At 42.9% G+C, this 21,963-nt stretch overlaps 1 protein-coding gene across 1 annotated transcript in view; it reads left to right on the top strand.

Annotated features, from left to right (window-relative positions):
* The first annotated feature begins 2,967 nt into the window (after positions 1 to 2,967).
* The window catches only part of LOC121586823 (phosphatidylinositol-3-phosphatase SAC1-A), a 34,204-nt gene continuing 15,208 nt past the window's right edge, over positions 2,968 to 21,963 (top strand). Inside the window, exons 1-5 of the mRNA XM_041903820.2 lie at positions 2,968 to 3,020; positions 9,210 to 9,307; positions 11,769 to 11,843; positions 14,106 to 14,233; positions 20,767 to 20,916. Of these exons, the coding sequence (XP_041759754.2) occupies positions 2,992 to 3,020; positions 9,210 to 9,307; positions 11,769 to 11,843; positions 14,106 to 14,233; positions 20,767 to 20,916 (480 nt within the window). The 5' untranslated portion in view covers positions 2,968 to 2,991. The remainder of the gene's footprint in view (positions 3,021 to 9,209; positions 9,308 to 11,768; positions 11,844 to 14,105; positions 14,234 to 20,766; positions 20,917 to 21,963) is intronic.

Below are 21,963 nucleotides of genomic sequence, written 5' to 3'. Positions count from 1 at the left end.
TGCAGTAAAGGAAGAAACAGCGCATGCCTTTTTTTGGCGACTTCTTCAAATCATAGTCGCACACCTCATGTAGCCTAGCCCATAGGCCTATACAGTGACTTCGGAAAGTATTCAGACCCCTTGACTTTTTCCACATTTGGTTACGTTACAGCCTTATTCTAAAATTGATTAAATAAAAAATGTTCCTCATCAATCTACACACAATACCTCATAATGACAAAGTGAAAAGAGGTTTTTAGATTTTTTTTTGCAAAAAATAAAAACTGAAATACCTTATTTACATGAGACTCGAAATTGCTCTCAGGTGCATCCTGTTTCCATTGATCATCCTTGAGATGTTTCTGCAACTTGATTGGAGTCCACCTGTGGTAAATTCAATTGATTGGACATGATTTGGAAAGGCATACACCTGTCTATATAAGGTCCCACAGTTGACAGTGGATGTCAGAGCAAAGGGCCTTGGTCAGGGAGGTGACCAAGAACCTGATGGTCACTCTGACAGAGCTCCAGAGTTCCTCTGTGGAGATGGGAGAACCTTCCAGAAGGACAACCATCTCTGCAGCACTCCACCAATCAGGCCGTTATGGCAGGGTAGTCAGGATGGAGGGAAATATGAACGGAGCAAAGTACAGAGAGATCCTTGATGAAAACCTGCTCCAGAGCGCTCAGGACCTCAGACTGGGGCAAAGGTTCACCTTCCAACAGGTCAACGACCCTAAGCACACAGCCAAGACATCGCAGGACTGGCTTCGGGACAAGTCTCAGAAGCCAGAGCCTGGACTTGAACCCGATCCAACATCTCTGGAGGGACCTGAAAATATCTGTGCAGCAACGCTCCCCATCCAACTTACAGAGGTTGAGAGGATCTGCAGAGAAGAATGGGAGAAACTCCCCAAATACAGGTGTGCCAAGCTTGTAGCATCATACCCAAGAAGACTCGAGGCTGTAATCACTGCCAAAGGTGCTTCATCAAAGTACTGAGTAAAGGGTCTGAATACGTATGTAAATGTGATATTATTATTATTATTATTATTATTTGTATAAATGTGCAAAAAAATCTAAAAAACAGTTTTTGGTTTGTCATTATGGGGTATTGTGTGTAGATTGATGAGAGCGAAAACGATTTAATCTATTTTAGAATAAGGCTGTAAAGTAAAGAAATGTGGAAAAAGTCAAGGGGTCTGAATACTTTCCGAATGCACTGTATGTTTTGATAAGGTTTGTATCACAACCAAAGTGGCCAAATAACTTCTTAAAATTAAGCACATTAATCCACTTTAAAACAGGTGTAGAGCCTAACTGGCATACATATGCAGCACGTGAATTTCAAGTTTGGGGAAGATAATTTTCACCATAAAACTGCACATTTATAATAAAAGCATTACATGCATAATGGCATTTGCCATTTGCTATGTTTGGAATATTTATTTCTCACACAGAATAGAATAGGTCAACATTTTGTACTATGGGGGATAGTAGATTGACATAGGCTAGTGCTTTTGCTGTTCGTTAGGCCGACTCATCTTGTTGGCTGATGAAAAGTAAATGTGGACAGTTCTTCCAATATCTTCAATATACGCCTCAGAATTGGATAAGGACGGGCGCAGTTGCATCCCCGATGTGTCGGTCTTCACTTGTAGCCTGTGAGAAAGACCTGATCACGTGACGGGCATTGGCTAATAAGAATTGAGCTAACTGTGAGAGCCATGTCGGTGAGAGGTGCTTCGGAGCACGCAGCCAGGAGAAGGGAATTATAATGATTAAATTCGGCACAATGGCCACTGGCCGAGAAAGGCATGGATTTCTTTAGGGGGCATTACGGCCACACAAAGGGGATGCCACCGGGAAAAATCGAGGCATTATCAGGTGCTTGTTAAATTGTGAATGAGAGACTGATGAGGTGTGTACAGCCTGCGCAAAAAACAAAGCAGAGCTCATGCCTTTCATGTGACTTTTTTCAAGTCATCATTAGAGTCGCATCTTGAAGCCTTAGAATGTATTAAAAATCAAAACATATAGCCCAGCATTTGTATCACAACTAAAGTTCCATAAATAACTCTAAATTAAGCATATAGGAGTACCTGTTTCTTTGTTAACTGCTCAACACAGAATAGCCGCAGGTGCTCACTCCCTCAAATCGTTTGGAGAAAATATCCTTTCTATTTTATTCAGCTATGTTCAATTGTATTCTTCATACAATAAAATAATGCCATGGAATTCTAAGCAAATCTTGTCTGCTAAATGAACTAGTGTAGCCCACAGCCATTTGGCATAGCCAGATCAGGGCCTAACATAAGAACAACTCAGAGTATGCTATTCTGTTCTTCTGAAATATACTATATATTTTTTCATATCATGTTTCTTTAGACCTGTCTAAAATAAATAATGGATTTATTGTGATGGTGTAGACTATATTATGTAGATGTTGCAAAGGTCTGCTTTAGTGGCTTGTAGGCTATGCGTGGAAGCCAGGAGATGCTAAATGTGTTTATGTTAATTAACGGTCAATTACCGTGAGACTGGCAGTTATTTGCTTGACAATCACGGGCTGACAAAATGTAATGAACGCCACAGGCCTAATCCCAGCCCATTCGGGTGTGGAAGGGAATGAAATTGTAGACCAGATAGCCAAAAGGGCTTTAAAACTAGATATAATTGATATTCATGTTCCACTGGATAGAGGTGAGGCCAAATGTAAGATCAGCTATTTTGATAGATGTGTGGCAGAAGAGATGGGACTCTGAGCCCAAGGGCCGGCATTAATATGCCCTCCAAAGGGTATTTTAGAAGTTAGTAGGGTTCTTTTTTTTTATTTTCTCAGAAGTACTGAGTTAGGTAAGAGGATTTAGAAAATGTGGAGCTAACGTTGTAAACCATGATCGACCATACACTCCAGCACAGTAGGTGGCGGCATGCACGGGAAACGTTTGTTTGCGGACCGCCATTATATCATAGAAGAAGAAGAAGATCAGCTCGCTACAAGAAGTGAAGATGGCGACTGCCTACGAGAGGTTCAATTTGTAAGTATTGTTCTTCACTTTTAAATGTATTAAAACGATACCAATCATGTATAAGGAATATCGGTCGACATTTGTCATGATTGTCAAAAGTCGGGTTGACATTAGCTAGCTGGCTTGCTGAATGTTAGTTAAGTCAACAGCTATCTTGGTGAATGCTAGCCAAGGCAACAACCAATGGTCATGCAGTCTAGTAGAACTCGCTTAGCTTGCTTAAAGGGTAACTCTCAACCCCAATTTCAGCCTTTTCCGAACCCCTTCAAATGTTCAAAAATGCATTCAGTTGAGAAGTTGTGGGTGGGAGTAGTTGTACCTTATCCCAACACTTTCTCACTAAAGCATACTTACCAGAAGTATCTAATGGCATGCTCTGATAATAAAATGATGTGCATCACGAGCAAATATGTCTCTGAACAGTTGGCTCACAGTGGTAAACTCTAATCCCCCCGTAGGGTGCAAAACAAATCATTGAAATGTGGATTCACATTTATGGCGTTATTCTGTTGGGAAGAAAAGTGCAATCATCACCTCGAAAATAAAGATTAGGGTCTCAATTCAATCCAACCCGCAGTGCAGTATTTACCCAGTATCTCTTTTTCCAATGGTCAAATTAACTCACAGATTAGTCTTGGGTTCTCTATAAAAACCTACAACTACTACCAGGGCGACCCCTCTCACAGATATGCTTTTACTTTTCAGAATTAGAAGTGTGGGCACAGGATGGATATTGTAAATAAAGGAGACATTTTTTTTTATCTGCCCCCAACCTGTTTTCAGAGCATTTAGTATTATTCTGTACGTAAATCCGAGATGGTCCATTTAGTATGATACAGTATGTTACATTTCGTATGGTATGTATTAATTTGTGAATGTCCATCATCCATTTCGTATGATATGTTTACGAATTGCAATTTGTACAATATGTTACGGGGCGGCAGGAGGCCTAGCTGTTAAGAGCGTTTTTCCAGTAACCGAAAGGTCACTGGTTCGAATCCCGAACCTGCTTGGTGAAAAATATTTAGATGTACCCTTGAACAAGGCACTTAACCCTAATTACTCATTTAAGTCGCTCTGGATAAGAGCGTCTGCTAAATGACTAAAATATCAAATATGTTACGAATTCCAATTTGTTGTTGCCAACGTTAGCTAGGTGGCTAACGTTAGCGGGATTAAGATTAGTGGTTAAGGTTAGTAGTTAGATTAAAGGGCTAGGGGAAGGGTTAGCTAACATCCTAAGTAGTTTCAAAGTAGCTAAAAAGTAATTTGTTTCAAAGTTGCTAAAGTTGTCCGTGATGAGATTCGAACACGCAACCTTTGGGTTGCTAGATGTTTGCGTTATACGCCCACCCATCCACCCCTGACCAACCACACTCCTTTCGGTTTTGCCTTAAGTAACCATACCAACCGTAACATGTCATACTAATTAGAGTGGCCTGGATTTACGTTTACTATGTCACGTCTAGTCTATGAGACCAGGCTGCTGCCACCATTAAACTATGAGCCAACTGTTTTAGCAGACAGCGGTTGGGAAAAAATCCAACGCGTTGACATGACCACCATTGTCATCTATTTCTTGTTACGATTGATTGAGGCTATGAATATAAACGTATCATCCTCAGCCTACATGATTTTGTTCTTGATATGTGTGGAAATGTGCCTTTTTGAATGTTGTGTAACATCAGTAGTCTAGTCAAGGAACCATCATGCAAAATATATTGGCACACTCCACTTACCAAGACCTTTGCCAAGTAAGGTGCACTGTCACCAGCACATCTAGAAGGGAGTTTATTTCATACTGAATCCCTCCCTTGAGATGACGTAGGTGCCATTACGTCACGATTTCAATGGTAGAGTTGAACCGCTACGGGCAAAAAGAGCTACATTTACTATTAAAAGACCAAAATTAGGGCTGTCAAAAATAGCGCGTTAACGACGTTAATTAGTTGTTTGCTGTTAATTACGTCAATTTTTTTAACGCATTTCACGCATGCGCAGTGTGACAAATTATTCAGGTCAGGAAAGTGGTTGGGAGCTAGAGGCGAGATGGAGCAAGGTGAGCCTATTGACGGATACAAATATAAAAAGAATGATGATGGTACAGTTAACAAGTACAAGGTTATTTGCAAGATTTGTAAGAAGGAGTTTCAATTTCACCGGAGCTGTTCAAGCTTGAAGTACCATGTCAACGCCAAACATGCGTTTGCTGGGCCGTCAGATTCAGCAAGTGGTTTGCGCCAGACCACGCTGAATGTTTGCAGGCAATTAACAAAATCAACCTCAGATAATTTGACCAACACAATAGCAAAATGGATTGCAAAGGATTGTAGACCCATTAGCATTGTAGAAGACTCAGGTTTCCTTGATGTTTTGCAAGTGGCGTCTCAAGACTCATTCTATAAGCCACCGTCAAGAGCCACAGTTATGAAGAAAATCCACGAGCTCTATGAAAACGAAAAAGAAAAAAGGAAAGAGGTCTTGGCTCAAGTAAATCATATCGCCCTGACAGGAGACCATTGGACATCAGTGAGTAACAACAATTACCTCGGAGTAACTGCACATTTAATCAGTGACACGTGGGAACTTAAGTCTTTTGCGCTGACTATATTAAAAACTGAGGAGCGTCATTTTGCGGAGGCTTGTAAAGAACAGTTCCTGTCTGTTGCACGTGAGTGGGACATCGTATGCATTTCAGAAAAAAAATGGTTAGGATTCAGGTGTAATTGCAAATAGTGATTAATCATGATTAATCCACTGAAAATTCTGATTAATTTGATTAAAAATTTTAATCATTTGACAGCCCTAACCAAAATATATCACTTTTGCAACGAACTGTCAAAATGAAGACCAGTATTGACATGTTTCACTATAACTAAGCACAAAACATCTGGTTTTCCATGGGAAAAAAAAGTGTTTTTCATAAAAGTTACTCTTTAACCTGAGCTAGCTATATAACAATATATTTGTCTAGCTAGCTAATGAAGAAATCCCATTTAATGTTGCATGAACATTTCAGTTTAGTGGCCAGCTAATTAGCTCATCTTGTTGCAAAAAAAAACTTTAATTGTCTGGTTGGCTTGTTTGCTACCAGGTAGTCAAGTCATATGGATAAGCAGCATATGATAACAATTTGACCAGAGAACTGTCCAGGCAAACAGAACTAGGGTTTTATCACTCCCAAATTCTGCATTTTCTTTGTTGAAATGTTGTCCTGTAAGCTCAGTTCTATGTGCCATCTCAGCTGTAGTGTGTGTGACCCTTTGCAAGAACTATTGGGCAACTGAATACCTGACTGAGTTGTCATGTTCTCAAACCAAGGAAATGGGGGCAAGTCAGTAGTAGATGTATTAACATAAAGTACTGCTGATGAATCAGAGATGGCGCCGGTAGCTCGTTGAGAATAACCAAGCCTATGTGACAAGTGCAATACCCATGGGCCATGAACCGGGTCTAACCTACTTTTGGTTGTTGAATTCAGTCACAACTTCACGTCAAGTTATGCAAGCAGACAATATAATAATAATAATAATACCAGTAATTATTATAATTAAAGTTTTATTACGCTTTTCATTATACAGAATCTCAAAGCGCTTGTTAAGCGGCAGGTAGCTTAGTGGTTAAGAGCGTTGTGCCAGTAACCGAAAGGTCGCTGGTTCTAATCCCTGAGCCGACTAGGTGAAAAATCTGTCTATGTGCCCTTGAGCAAGGCACTTAACCCTAATTGCTCCTGTAAGTCGCACTGGATAAGAGCGTCTGCTAAATGACTAAAATGTAAAAATTATATAGGCTACAACATCAGCTAGATCAAGTCTGTTGGAGTGCTTCTAGATCAAGTCTGAGTGCTTCTAGATCACGTCTGTTTGAGTGCTTCTAGATCACGTCTGTTTGAGTGCTTCTAGATCACGTCTATTTGAGTGCTTCTAGATCACGTCTGTTTGTTCTCTCACGTCACCCCGCTCCTCCGCACACTCCACTGGCTTCCAGTTGAAGCTCGCATCTGTTACAAGACCATGGTGCTTGCCTATGGAGCTGTGAGGGGAACGGCACCTCCGTACCTTCAGGCTCTGATCAGTCCCTACACCCAAACGAGGGCATTGCGTTCATCCACCTCTGGCCTGCTGGCTCCCCTTCCTCTGCGGAAGCATAGTTCCCGCTCAGCCCAGTCAAAACTGTTCGCTGCTCTGGCACCCCAATGGTGGAACAAGCTCCCTCACGACGCCAGGACAGCGGAGTCACTCACCACCTTCCGGAGACATTTGAAACCCCACCTCTTTAAGGAATACCTGGGATAGGATAAAGTAATCCTTCTACCCCCAAAAAAAAAAAAAAAAAAAATTGTAAAGTGGTTATGCCACTGGCTATAAGGTGAATGCACCAATTTGTAAGTCGCTCTGGATAAGAGCGTCTGATAAATGACGTAAATGTAACGTAAATGTTTGAGTGCTTCTAGATCACGTCTGTTTGAGTGCTTCTAGATCACGTCTGTTTGAGTGCTTCTAGATCAAGTCTGTTGGAGTGCTTCTATACTGAACAAAAATATAAACGCAACATGTAAAGTGTTGGTCCTATGTTTCATGAGCTGAAATAAAAGATCCCAGAAATGTTTTATACGCACAAAAAGCTTATTTCTCACAAATGTTGGTCACAAATCTGTTTACATCCCTGTTAGTGAGCATTTCTCCTTTGCCAAGATAATCCATCCACCTGACAGCTGTGGCATATCAATAAGCTGATTAAACAGCATGATCTTTACCAGTGGTGTAAAAAGTACCCAATTGTCATACTTGAGTAAAAGTAAAGATACCTTAATAGAAAATGACTCAAGTAAAAGTGAAAGTCACCCAGTAAAATCCTACTTAAGTAAAAGTACTTGGTTTTAAATATACTTAAGTATCAAAAGTCAATGTAATTGCTAAAATATACTTAAGTATCAAAAGTAGAAGTAAAAGTATAAATTATTTCAAATTCCTTATATTAAGCAAACCAGACGGCACCATTTTCTTGTTTTATTTTTTTACGGATAGCCATGGCCGCACTCCAACACTCAGACATAAATTACAAACGAAGCATTTGTCTTTAGTGGGTCCGCCAGATCAGAGGCAGTAGGGATGACCAGGGATGTTCTCTTGATAAGCGTGTGAATTAAACCATTTACCTGTCCTGCTAAGCATTCAAAATGTAACAGGGTACTTTTGGGTGTCAGGGAAAATGTATGGAGTAAAAAGTACATCATTTTCTTTAGGAATGTAGTGAAGGAAAAGTAAAATTTGTCAAATAGTAAAGTACAGATACCCCAAAAAACGACTAAAGTAGTACTTTCAAGTATTTTACTTAAGTACTTTACACAGGTGCACCTTGTGCTGGGGACAATAAAAGGCCACTCAAAGATTTGCAGTTTTGTCACACAACACAATGCCACAGATGTCTCAAGTTTTGAGGGAGCGTCCAATTAGCATACTGACTACAGGAAGGTCCACCAGAGCTGTTGCCAGATATTTGAATGTTCATTTCGCTACCATACGCCGCCTCCAACGTCGTTTTAAAGAATTTGGCAGTATGTCCAACCGGCCTCACACCTGCAGACCAACGCAAAACCACACCTGCCCAGGACCTCCATATCCGGCTTCTTCACCTGCGGGATCGTCTGAGACCAGCCACCCGGACAGCTGATGAAACTGTGGGTTTGCACAACCGAAGAAGTTCTACTTTCAGGAAACCGTTTCAGGGATTCTCCTCAGCTTGCTCGTCGTCCTCACCAGGGTCTTGACCTGACTGGAGTTCGGTGTTGTAACCGACTTCAGCGGGCAAATGCTCACCTTCGATGGCCACTGGCACGCTGGAGAAGTGTGCTCTTCACGGATTAATCTCGGTTTCAACTATAGCTCTCCAGATGGAGGGTTGACGGACCACGTGTTTTATACCGTAGCCTATCAGTGCAGTATTTTACTCTGTGGGTGGTTAAGTGCGTTGCTCAAGGCCACAACGGCTCAGTTGTCATTATCGTAAGTTCATGGTCTGCCTGTCTGCCCTGTAATAAACCTCAGGATTGTCACGTCTCTGTAATGTGCTGCATCTCAGGCGGCAGACAGCCTTTCTGTTACGGTGTGCTCCTGGCTGACCCAAGATCAGCATCTAGGGGAAACTTCACCCTACTCCGCCACATACTTGAACCTCTCCATTATTCCCTTCCCACAGGCACACTACCCCAGAGAAGTTCTACATTGAGGCCTGTGATGACGGGGCCGATGCAGTCCTGGCCATCGACAGGGTGTCCAATGAGATGACCCTGACTGGTAAGACTCAGTACACACCGTAGCGAAACGTTTTGCAACAAAAAACAAGCATTTGTTATTGGATGAATTCAGGTAGGTTCCAAGAGAGGGTTTATAGCTTCCTAATGGAGTTCCTGAAGTGCGGAAGTTGTGAATAATGAATGTACCCTTAAAACCTACAACTGCATAAAGTGCTGGCAAAGTTTAGCGCACCACTCCGTCTAGCTCAGCAAAAGATCTAGGTCTACAACTGAAGATGACCTATTGTGGATCAGTACAGTAGATGGATGTGTGTGTGGTCTGTACAGTAGCTGGATGTGTGTGGTCAATACAGTAGCTGGATGTGTGTGGTCAATACAGTAGCTAGATGTGTGTGGTCAATACAGTAGCTGGATGTGTGTGTGGTCAATACAGTAGCTGGATGTGTGTGTGGTCAATACAGTAGCTGGATGTGTGTGTGGTCAATACAGTAGCTGGATGTGTGTGGTCAATACAGTAGCTGGATGTGTGTGGTCAATACAGTAGCTGGATGTGTGTGTGGTCAGTACAGTAGCTGGATATGTGTGTGGTCAATACAGTAGCTAGATGTGTGTGTGGTCAATACAGTAGCTGGATGTGTATGTGGTCAATACAGTAGCTGGATGTGTGTGGTCAATACAGTAGCTGGATGTGTGTGTGGTCAGTACAGTAGCTGGATGTGTGTGTGGTCAATACAGTAGCTGGATGTGTGTGGTCAATACAGTAGCTGGATGTGTGTGTGGTCAATACAGTAGCTGGATGTGTGTGTGGTCAATACAGTAGCTGGATGTGTGTGGTCAATACAGTAGCTGGATGTGTGTGTGGTCAATACAGTAGCTGGATGTGTGTGTGGTCAATACAGTAGCTGGATGTGTGTGTGGTCAATACAGTAGCTGGATGTGTGTGTGGTCAGTACAGTAGCTGGATGTGTGTGTGGTCAATACAGTAGCTGGATGTGTGTGTGGTCAATACAGTAGCTGGATGTGTGTGTGGTCAATACAGTAGCTGGATGTGTGTGTGGTCAATACAGTAGCTGGATGTGTGTGTGGTCAATACAGTAGCTGGATGTGTGTGTGGTCAATACAGTAGCTGGATGTGTGAGATCAGTACAGTAGCTGAATGTGTGTGTGGTCAGTACAGTAGCTGAATGTGTGTGTGGTCAATACAGTAGCTGGATGTGTGTGTGGTCAATACAGTAGCTGGATGTGTGTGTGGTCAATACAGTAGCTGGATGTGTGTGTGGTCAATACAGTAGCTGGATGTGTGTGTGGTCAATACAGTAGCTGGATGTGTGTGTGGTCAATACAGTAGCTAGATGTGTGTGTGGTCAATACAGTAGCTGGATGTGTGTGGTCAATACAGTAGCTGGATGTGTGTGTGGTCAATACAGTAGCTGGATGTGTGTGGTCAATACAGTAGCTGGATGTGTGTGGTCAATACAGTAGCTGGATGTGTGTGGTCTGTACAGTAGCTAGATGTGCGTGGTCAATACAGTAGCTGGATGTGTGTGTGGTCAGTACAGTAGCTGGATGTGTGTGTGGTCAATACAGTAGCTAGATGTGTGTGGTCAATACAGTAGCTGGATGTGTGTGGTCTGTACAGTAGCTAGATGTGTGTGGTCAATACAGTAGCTGGATGTGTGTGTGGTCAATACAGTAGCTGGATGTGTGTGGTCAATACAGTAGCTGGATGTGTGTGGTCAATACAGTAGCTGGATGTGTGTGGTCTGTACAGTAGCTAGATGTGTGTGGTCAATACAGTAGCTGGATGTGTGTGTGGTCAATACAGTAGCTGGATGTGTGTGGTCAATACAGTAGCTGGATGTGTGTGGTCAATACAGTAGCTGGATGTGTGTGGTCTGTACAGTAGCTAGATGTGTGTGTGGTCAATACAGTAGCTAGATGTGTGTGGTCTGTACAGTAGCTAGATGTGTGTGGTCAATACAGTAGCTGGATGTGTGTGTGGTCAATACAGTAGCTGGATGTGTGTGGTCAATACAGTAGCTGGATGTGTGTGGTCAATACAGTAGCTGGATGTGTGTGGTCTGTCAGTAGCTAGATTGTGTGGTCAATACAGTAGCTGGATGTGTGTGTGGTCAATACAGTAGCTGGATGTGTGTGGTCTATACAGTAGCTGGATGTGTGTGTGGTCAATACAGTAGCTGGATGTGTGTGGTCTGTACAGTAGCTAGATGTGTGTGGTCAATACAGTAGCTGGATGTGTGTGTGGTCAATACAGTAGCTGGATGTGTGTGGTCAATACAGTAGCTGGATGTGTGTGTGGTCAATACAGTAGCTGGATGTGTGGGTGGTCAGTACAGTAGCTGGATGTGTGTGTGGTCAATACAGTAGCTGGATGTGTGTGGTCTGTACAGTAGCTGGATGTGTGTGTGGTCAATACAGTAGCTGGATGTGTGTTAATCATTGTGATTAGAGAGTGTTTATCCTGTATCTTGTTTCTTTAGGGAAGAAGGATGTTCCTCCGTCAGCTAACACCAGGCCCATCTGTGGCATCATGGGGACCATCCGCCTGGTGGCAGGTAGGCACCACAGCCTGACACAACACTGGACTGGTCCTTATCTTGTCACACAGGATGTAGGCCTACCACTCGGTGCGTCCCAACAATATCTCCTTTCTCCTGAAATGTGGAATCGTTCACTAATTCCCGCAAATCTAAAAACATCAGATTGGTGGAGGCATGGGCTAGAGCAGGGGTGTCAAACCAATGTTTTTTTTTTTCTTCTACTAACTACAGTGGGGAAAAAAAGTATTTAGTCAGCCACCAATTGTGCATGTTCTCCCACTTAAAAAGAGGAGAGAGGCCTGTAATTTTCATCATAGGTACACGTCAACTATGACAGACAAAATGAGAGAAAAAAATCCACAAAATCACATTGTAGGATTTTTTATGAATTTATTTGCAAATTATGGTGGAAAATAAGTATTTGGTCAATAACAAACGTTTCTCAATACTTTGTTATATACCCTTTGTTGGCAATGACACAGGTCAAACATTGTCTGTAAGTCTTCACAAGGTTTTCACACACTGTTGCTGGTATTTTGGCCCATTCCTCCATGCAGATCTCCTCTAGAGCAGTGATGTTTTGGGGCTGTCGCTGGGTAACACAGACTTTCAACTCCCTCCAAAGATTTTCTATGGGGTTGAGGTCTGGAGACTGGCTAGGCCACTCCAGGACCTTGAAATGCTTCTTACGAAGCCACTCCTTCGTTGCCCGGGCGGTGTGTTTGGGATCATTGTCATGCTGAAAGACCCAGCCACGTTTCATCTTCAATGCCTTTGCTGATGGAAGGAGATTTTCACTCACAATCTCACGATACATGGCCCCATTCATTCTTTCCTTTACACGGATCAGTCGTCCTGGTCCCTTTGCAGAAAAACAGCCCCAAAGCATGATGTTTCCACCCCCATGCTTCACAGTATGTATGGTGTTCTTTGGATGCAACTCAGCATTCTTTGTCCTCCAAACACGACGAGTTGAGTTTTTACCAAAAAGTTCTATTTTGGTTTCATCTAACCATATGACATTCTCCCAATCCTCTTCTGGATCATCCAAATGCACTCTAGCAAACTTCAGACGGGCCTGGACATGTACTGGCTTAAGCAGGGGGGCACGTCTGGCACTGCAGGATTTGAGTCCCTGGCAGCGTAGTGTGTCACTGATGGTAGGCTTTGTTACTTTGGTCCCAGCTCTCTGCAGGTCATTCACTATGTCCCCCGTGTGGTTCTGGGATTTTTGCTCACCGTTCTTGTGATCATTTTGACCCCACGGGGTGAGATATTGCGTGGGGCCCCAGATCGAGGGAGATTATCAGTGGTCTTGTATGTCTTCCATTTCCTAATAATTGCTCCCACAGTTGATTTCTTCAAACCAAGCTGCTTACCTATTGCAGATTCAGTCTTCCCAGCCTGGTGCAGGTCTACAATGTTGTTTCTGGTGTCCTTTGACAGCTCTTTGGTCTTGGCCATAGTGGAGTTTGGAGTGTGACTGTTTGAGGTTGTGGACAGGTGTCTTTTATACTGATAACAAGTTCAAACAGGTGCCATTAATACAGGTAATGAGTGGAGGACAGAGGAGCCTCTTAAAGAAGAAGTTACAGGTCTGTGAGAGCCAGAAATCTTGCTTGTTTGTAGGTGACCAAATACTTATTTTCCACCATAATTTGCAAATAAATTCATAAAAAATCCTACAATGTGATTTTCTGGATTTTTTTCTCTCAATTTGTCTGTCATAGTTGACGTGTACCTATGATGAAAATTACAGGCCTCTCTCATCTTTTTAAGTGGGAGAACTTGCACAATTGGTGGCTGACTAAATACTTTTTTTCCCCACTGTATGTGTAGAAATGATAATGGGCCTACATTCAGGAATTTTATTGACTTTGTACAGCTCGCTAATAATCACCGAAATGAAAGCTAGACAGTCAGGGAGCATCAAATACCAAAAGTGATGGATAGATGACTTTTTAGCAAATTTGTACGGCGAGGAAATATAATCAGTTTTAAGTGTGGCCCTCCGGACCTCGTTGAAGACCGAATGCGACCCCCAGGGCAATCTGAGTTTGACACCCCTGGGCTAGAGGGAGTTTCCACCGTATTTCTTATACCAGTCATTACCTTTCAAATCAGTGAAGGGAATTGAACAAGTGAACACTTGGGGAGAAAGGAGATTATCGGAACGTAACCCTTGTCCCTACAGGATGTACCCCTGTAACTAACACGTTACTGTTTTAAATAGGGTGTTGACCAGGCTGACGTTAACTGTGGTTTCCCCTCTCACAGGGATGTACCTGATCGTCATTACCAAGAAGAGGAATGTGGGCAGCCTCCTGGGTCACGCTGTGTGGAAGGCTGTGGATTTTGATGTCATCTCTTACAAAAAGACGGTGCTTCACCTCACTGAGAACCAGGTGACAAACACACTCATACACTTTTTGGGATATATATATTATTTTTTATATATTTTTTTACACTACAGTTGGAAACAGAGGGGGAAGACAGGCAAATGAGAGACCAGTAGGAAGGGTGGATGTGGCGATTGAACCCAGTCTGTGGTGGGTTGTGACTAGCCGGGAGTGTTACCGCTAGACCACGGGGTTCTGCACTGTATTTTCAGAAGTTTTACGCTTCCTATTCTAATACTCAGTCGGATGGTTCTGTTTGAAACTCTTCCTAGTTACAGGATATCTATTCACTGATAGCTGTTGCTTGTTATCAATCCATCCATATCTGTGACTTTGCATTGTGTCAATACGCAGGGAGAATCTCCTTTCAATCTATCCTAGTGTTTGACAGGCAGTAGGGAAAGCACACTGCCATGGAAACAGTAGCTTTGACCTAGAGGGGACCTAGCTACAGTAGCGTTAGTACAGCTAACAGACAGTAGCTTTGAACTTTAGCTAACAGACAGTAGCATTGAACTAGAGGACCTAGCTACAGTAGCTATGGTACAGCTAACAGACAGTAGCTTTGAACTTTAGGGGACCTAGCTACAGTAGCGTTAGTACAGCTAATAGACTGTAGCTTTGAACTAGAGGACCTAGCTACAGTAGCGTTAGTACAGCTAATAGACAGTAGCTTTGAACTAGAGGACCTAGCTACAGTAGCGTTAGTACCGCTAATAGACAGTAGCTTTGAACTAGAGGACCTAGCTACAGTAGCGTTAGTACAGCTAATAGACAGTAGCTTTGAACTAGAGGACCTAGCTACAGTAGCGTTAGTACAGCTAACAGACAGTAGCTTTGAACTAGAGGACCTAGCTACAGTAGCGTTAGTACAGCTAACAGACAGTAGCTTTGAACTTTAGGGGACCTAGCTACAGTAGCTAACAGACAGTAGCTTTGAACTAGAGGACCTAGCTACAGTAGCGTTAGTACCGCTAATAGACAGTAGCTTTGAACTAGAGGACCTAGCTACAGTAGCGTTAGTACAGCTAACAGACAGTAGCTTTGAACTAGAGGACCTAGCTACAGTAGCGTTAGTACAGCTAACAGACAGTAGCTTTGAACTTTAGGGGACCTAGCTACAGTAGCTAACAGACAGTAGCTTTGAACTAGAGGACCTAGCTACAGTAGCGTTAGTACCGCTAATAGACAGTAGCTTTGAACTAGAGGACCTAGCTACAGTAGCGTTAGTACAGCTAACAGACAGTAGCTTTGAACTAGAGGACCTAGCTACAGTAGCGTTAGTACAGCTAACAGACAGTAGCTTTGAACTAGAGGGGACCTAGCTACAGTAGCGTTAGTACAGCTAACAGACAGTAGCTTTGAACTAGAGGGGACCTAGCTACAGTAGCGTTAGTACAGCTAACAGACAGTAGCTTTGAACTAGAGGGGACCTAGCTACAGTAGCGTTAGTACCGCTAACAGACAGTAGCTTTGAACTTTAGGGGACCTAGCTACAGTAGCTAACAGACAGTAGCTTTGAACTAGAGGACCTAGCTACAGTAGCATTAGTACAGCTAACAGACAGTAGCTTTGAACTTTAGGGGACCTAGCTACAGTAGCTAACAGACAGTAGCTTTGAACTAGAGGACCTAGCTACAGTAGCGTTAGTACAGCTAACAGACAGTAGCTTTGAACTAGAGGGGACCTAGCTACAGTAGCGTTAGTACAGCTAACAGACAGTAGCTTTGAACTAGAGGGGACCTAGCTACAGTAGCTAACAGACAGTAGCTTTGAACTAGAGGGGACCTAGCTACAGTAGTGTCAAATCCAATGTTAAGTAAATTCCAAGAATTCAATTCCCAATTCAATATTATCCCCAAGAATTCTACAAATTCCAATTTGAAATCAATTCCTTCAGGCTTTCAGGCTTATCATTTCAGTGTTCAGAAATATTCAAATTGTTAACATTTATTTAAAACAAATCCTGCAGTCAATGTTTGATACTAAGTGCTTTACTGTAACTGGGAAATGTGCAAAAGTAGTGCACTATAAAGGGAATAGGGTGTAATTTGGGACGCAACCTCAAGTCATTGTATCTGTTTAGAGATGCACCACAAGTCATTGTATCTGTTTAGAGATGCACCACAGGTCATTGTATCTGTTTAGAGATGCACCACAGGTCATTGTATCTGTTTAGAGATGCACCACAGGTCATTATATCTGTTTAGAGATGCACCACAGGTCATTATATCTGTTTAGAGATGCACCACAGATCATTGTATCTGTTTAGAGATGCACCACAGGACATTGTATCTGTTTAGAGATGCACCACAGGTCATTATATCTGTTTAGAGATGCACCACAGGTCATTGTATCTGTTTAGAGATGCACCACAGGTCATTATATCTGTTTAGAGATGCACCACAGGTCATTGTATCTGTTTAGAGATGCACCACAGGACATTGTATCTGTTTAGAGATGCACCACAGGACATTGTATCTGTTTAGAGATGCACCACAGGTCATTGTATCTGTTTAGAGATGCACCACAGGTCATTGTATCTGTTTAGAGATGCACCACAGGTCATTGTATCTGTTTAGAGATGCACCACAGGTCATTGTATCTGTTTAGAGATGCACCACAAGTCATTGTATCTGTTTAGAGATGCACCTCAAGTCATTGTATCTGTTTAGAGATGCACATCAAGTCATTGTATCTGTTTAGAGATGCACCACAGGTCATTGTATCTGTTTAGAGATGCACCTCAAGTCATTGTATCTGTTTAGAGATGCACCACAAGTCATTGTATCTGTTTAGAGATGCACCACAGGTCATTGTATCTGTTTAGAGATGCACCACAGGTCATTGTATCTGTTTAGAGATGCACCACAAGTCATTGTATCTGTTTAGAGATGCACCACAGCACACAGTCAGAACAACGCTTGCTAACAGCACAGCTTACTAAAGGTCACAGTGAATTTCCTTTGTTATGGAAAATGGAAGTTGTCACACACTCTTTACTTGATACGTAAAGAAAGACTTATATATTTTCTTATTAGAATTATCAGTGAAAGTTTTGGTCTAAAATGCCTCAGGTGTTTTAATACTTCATGTTTTCGATGAGTGCCGTGGGTGGAGTGGAAATTTAGTTTGGAGGTATTAGAAACCATGTGTGATTCCAAATGGCACCCTATTTCCTATACTGTGCACTACTTTTGACCAGAGGCCAAAAGTAATGCCCTATATAGGGAATAGGGCACCATTTGGAACACAAGACTTGCATTTTAATGTATTTGGCCGTCAGTCATCTTGAGGAGAGAGACACTGCATTCACTGGCAAAAACAGGATACAAAGTGCTGACATAATGCAGGGAAGCAGCTGCAGCCTCGTATGGAGTGAGGCGGTATAGGGTCAATCCCATTTGCATCCTCTCTCCTCTCCTTCTCTTCAAAACACATTGGAGAAGACCTTAGTTTCAAGTTTTAATGTCAAATGCTCAAGTACAGTGAAATGCCTTTCTTGCAAACTCAAAACACAACAATGCAATAATGAATAACAATGTATTACTATAAAAAAATAACACGAGAAATATGAAATACACAGGAAATACACAGGAAATATTTAAAAAGTAAGTTCCAATACCATATTTACATGTGCAGGGGTACTGGCGTGATGGAGGTAGATACAGTGTATTCGGAAAGTATTCAGACCCCTTGACTTTTTCCACATTTTGTTACGTTACAGCCTTATTCTAAAATATATAAAAAAAATTCCTCATCAATATACACACAATACGTCTGGAGCAAAAACAGGTTTTTAGAAATGTTTGCAAATGTATATAAAAATAAGAAAATGGTAATATGACATTTTAAGTATTCAGACGCTTTACTCAGTACTTTCTTGCCGCACCTTTGGCAGCGATTACAACCTCAAGTCTTCTTGGGTATGACGCTACAAGCTTGGCACACCTGTATTTGGGGAGTTTCTCCCATTCCTCTCTGCAGATCCTCTCAAGCTCTATCTTGTTGGATGGGGAGTGTCGCTGCACAGCTATTTTCAGGTCTCTCCAGAGATGTTCGATCGGGTTCAAGGCCGGGCTCTGGCTGGGCCACACAAGGACATTCATAGACTTGTCCCGAAGCCAGTCCTGTGTTGTCTTGGCTGTGTGCTTAGGGTCTTTGTGCTGTTGGAAGGTGAACCTTCGCCCCAGTCTGAGGTCCTGAGCGCTCTGGAGCAGGTTTTCATCAAGGATCTCCTGAGTGGCGCAGTGGTCTAAGGCACTGCATCGCAGTGCTAACTGTGCCACTAGATCCTGGTTCGAATCCAGGCTCTGTTGCAGCCGGCCGCGACCGGGAGATTCATGGGCGGCGCACAATTGGCCCAGCGTCGTCCAGGGTAGGGGAGGGAATGGCCGGCAGGGATGTAGCTCAGTTGATAGAGCGATGGCGTTTGCAACGCCAGGGTTGTGGGTTCGTTTCCCACGGGGGCCAGTATAAAAAAAAATATGTATTCACTAACTGTAAGTCGCTCTGGATAAGAGCGTCTGCTAAATGACTAAAATGTAAATGTAAATGTAATCTCTCTGTACTTTGCTCCGTTCATCTTTCCCTCGATCCTGACTAGTCTCCCAGTCCCTGCCGCTGAAAAACATCCCCACAACATAATGCTGCCACCACCATGCTTCACCGTAGGGATGGTGCCAGGTTTCCTCCAGACGTGACGCTTGGAATTCAGGCCAAAGAGTTCAATGTTGGTTTCATCAGACCAGAGAATCTTGTTTCTCATGGTCTGAGAGTCTTTATGTGCCTCTGGCAAACTCAAAGCTGGCTGTCATGTGCCTTTTACTGAGGAGTGGCTTCCGTCTGTCCACTCTACCATAAAGGCCTGATTGGAGTGCTGCAGAGATGGTTGTTCTTCTGGAAGGTTCTCCCATCTCCACAGAGGAACTCTGGAGCTTTGTCAGAGTGACCATCGGGTTCTTGGTCACCTCCCTGACCAAGGTCCTTCTCCCCCAATTGCTCAGTTTGGCCGTGCGGCCAGCTCTAGGAAGAGTCTTGGTGGTTCCAAACTTCTTCAATTTAAGAAGGATGGAGGCCACTGTGTTCTTGGGGACCTTCAATGCTGCAGAAATGATTTGGTACCCTTCCCCAGATCTGTGCCTCGACACAATCCTGTCTCGAAGCTCTATGGACAATTCCTTAGACCTCATGGCTTGTTTTTGCTCTGACATGCACTGTCAACTGTGGGACCTTATATAGACCGGTGTGTGCCTTTCCAAATCATGTCCAATCAATAGAATTTACCACAGGTGGACTCCAATCAAGTTGTCGAAACATCTCAAGGATGATCAATGGAAACAGGATGCACCTGAGCTCAATTTCGAGTCTCATAGCAAAGGGTCTGAATACTTATGTAAGTAAGGTATTTGTTTTTAAGTTTTAAGAAATTTGCTAAAATTATTGGGTATTGTGTGTAGATTGATGAAGAAAACAATTATTTTAATAAATTTTAGAACAAGGCTGTAACGTAACAAAATGTGGAAAAAGTAAAATGGTTTGAATACTTTCCGAATGCACTGTATGTATACGGGTAAGGTGACTGACTATGCAACAGGATATAAGATAAACAGAGTAGCAGCAGCTTGTATGTGAGTGGGTTGTGTAGAGTCAGTATAAATGTATGTGCATATTATGTGCGAGTGAGAAAATTGAGTTTGTGTGTGAGTATGTGATGATGTAGGACCCTGTGAGTGTGCATAGAGACAAATACTGAAAGAAGAGGGGAGGAACCTTGGACCTTCTCCTCCGATACTGTTGAGAAGGAGACAAGCAGGTGGGACGTGAGGGATCACGGAAAGACACATTGAGAAGTGCACACTTTGGTAGAAAGGAGAAATTGTGGTCATAGCTGTAGTCATTCATGTCCGTCTTGTCTCGCTCTCTCTCTCTCTCTCCACCCATCCAAAATGCATCAGAAGGGGATAATTTCTGTATTTTGCAAGTTCCATATCTTGGATACTTGATTACTGACAAGCAAAAATCAATGGACTAATGAAACAAATACCAAAATATGGCTTTCCTTTAGACATCGGCTGCGTCCCAAATGTCACCTGCATCACATAGGGAATAGGGTGCAGCCATTTGGGACGCAGAGATCATTAGAAGTTGTGCACTAAACTCTGGGAGGGAGGTGAAGTGGACAAGGTTTAGAATGAAACCCATCAACTCGGAGGGCTATTGTAATATGTAAGAGATGATTTCAACCGTGCATAACAAGGCCCCATTTTGAAACCACCAGGGCTGTAATAGTACTTCAGAACATCTGATGCCGTTCAGATTTATTTTAGCCAGATTTATTTAATTTGTTTATAGGTCACCTAGTAAGATTATTGTCAATGTTTCTAAATAAAGCATGCTGTTTAATTTCATATGAAAAGTCCCTGGCTTAACAGCCTCTCTTTTCACACACACACACACACACAACTCCTACACAAAACGGCAAACTGCACTGTCATGAGTTGTGCCCAACCAGCTAAAATCTATTTTCTCCCATCCAGACGCATGACAACAAGACATTCCTGTCCATGATTAACAACGTGCTGACTACAGATGGATTCTACTTCTGCACTGACTATGACCTGACCCACACCCTCCAGAGACTGGCCAACGTCAGCCACGACTTCCAGGAGATGAGCCTGCTGGAGAGGGTAGGAGAAGAGGGGGGAGGGAGAGAGGGAGAGAGAGCGTGAGGAGGGGAAAGAGAGAGAGGACAAGAGAGAGGAGGAGAGAGAGGGGGAGAGGGTGTGTGAAAAGAGGGTAGGAGAAGAGGGGGGAGGGAGGGAGGGAGAGAGAGCATGAGGAGGGGAGAGAGGGGAGGAGAGGGAGAGGGGGAGAGGGTGTGTGAAAAGAGGGTGGGGGTGTGGAAGGGAAGAGAGAGAGGAGAGCGAGGAGGTGTGGAAGAGGGTAGGAGGGAGGAGGGGGTGAGATGACTATTGTTTCTCTGAAACAAAGACCCTGTCCAGAAACAACCCTAGACCCAACCTAACCCTCGAGGCTCTTGTGCAGACCTGGAAAGATTGATAGAGGTAGACAGTTTACCATACTGCTCATATCCAGAGGGCAAGGTGCAGCTACCACCATATTGCTTATAACTAACCGATTCTTTCAAATCTACATGAAGTGATTATTTTAGGAGCATAACAGTTGTTTTTGGACAGGGCCAGAGTTTTCTCCTATTGCATACCAAGCTAGTCAATCACAATGGCTTAGATGATGATATCCCTCTCTCATCCATATTGGAGGAGTGTCACTGTGGTGTTTGGGCTCCTGCCATTCATGTTAACCACACTAGTCACCTTGCCCTCGTGTACACACACACACACAGAAGCATTTACTCACGTAAACACACACACACACACACCACTGTCTGCTCAAACTGATGGAGATAATTTACTGCAGGCTGATTGACAGATACAGTGCCTTCAGAAATTATTCACACGACTTTACAAAGATACAGCCGCCCTTCCTAACTTAGTTGCCGGATGGGAAGGAAACCGCTCAGAGATTTCACCATAAGGCCAATGGTGATTTTAAAACAGAGTTTAATGGCTTTGATAGGAGATAACTGAGGATGGATCAACAGCGTTGTAGTTACTCCACAATACTAACATAAATGACAGAGTGAAAAGAAGGAAGCCTGTACAAAATAAAAAATATTCCAAAACATGCATCCTGTTTGCAACTAGGCACTAAAG

Source organism: Coregonus clupeaformis, chromosome 17, assembly GCF_020615455.1.
Source record: "Coregonus clupeaformis isolate EN_2021a chromosome 17, ASM2061545v1, whole genome shotgun sequence".
Classification (NCBI taxonomy): Eukaryota; Metazoa; Chordata; class Actinopteri; order Salmoniformes; family Salmonidae; genus Coregonus; species Coregonus clupeaformis.
Note: the sequence above shows the minus strand (reverse complement) of the source record. Positions and strands in the feature narration are given on the sequence as shown.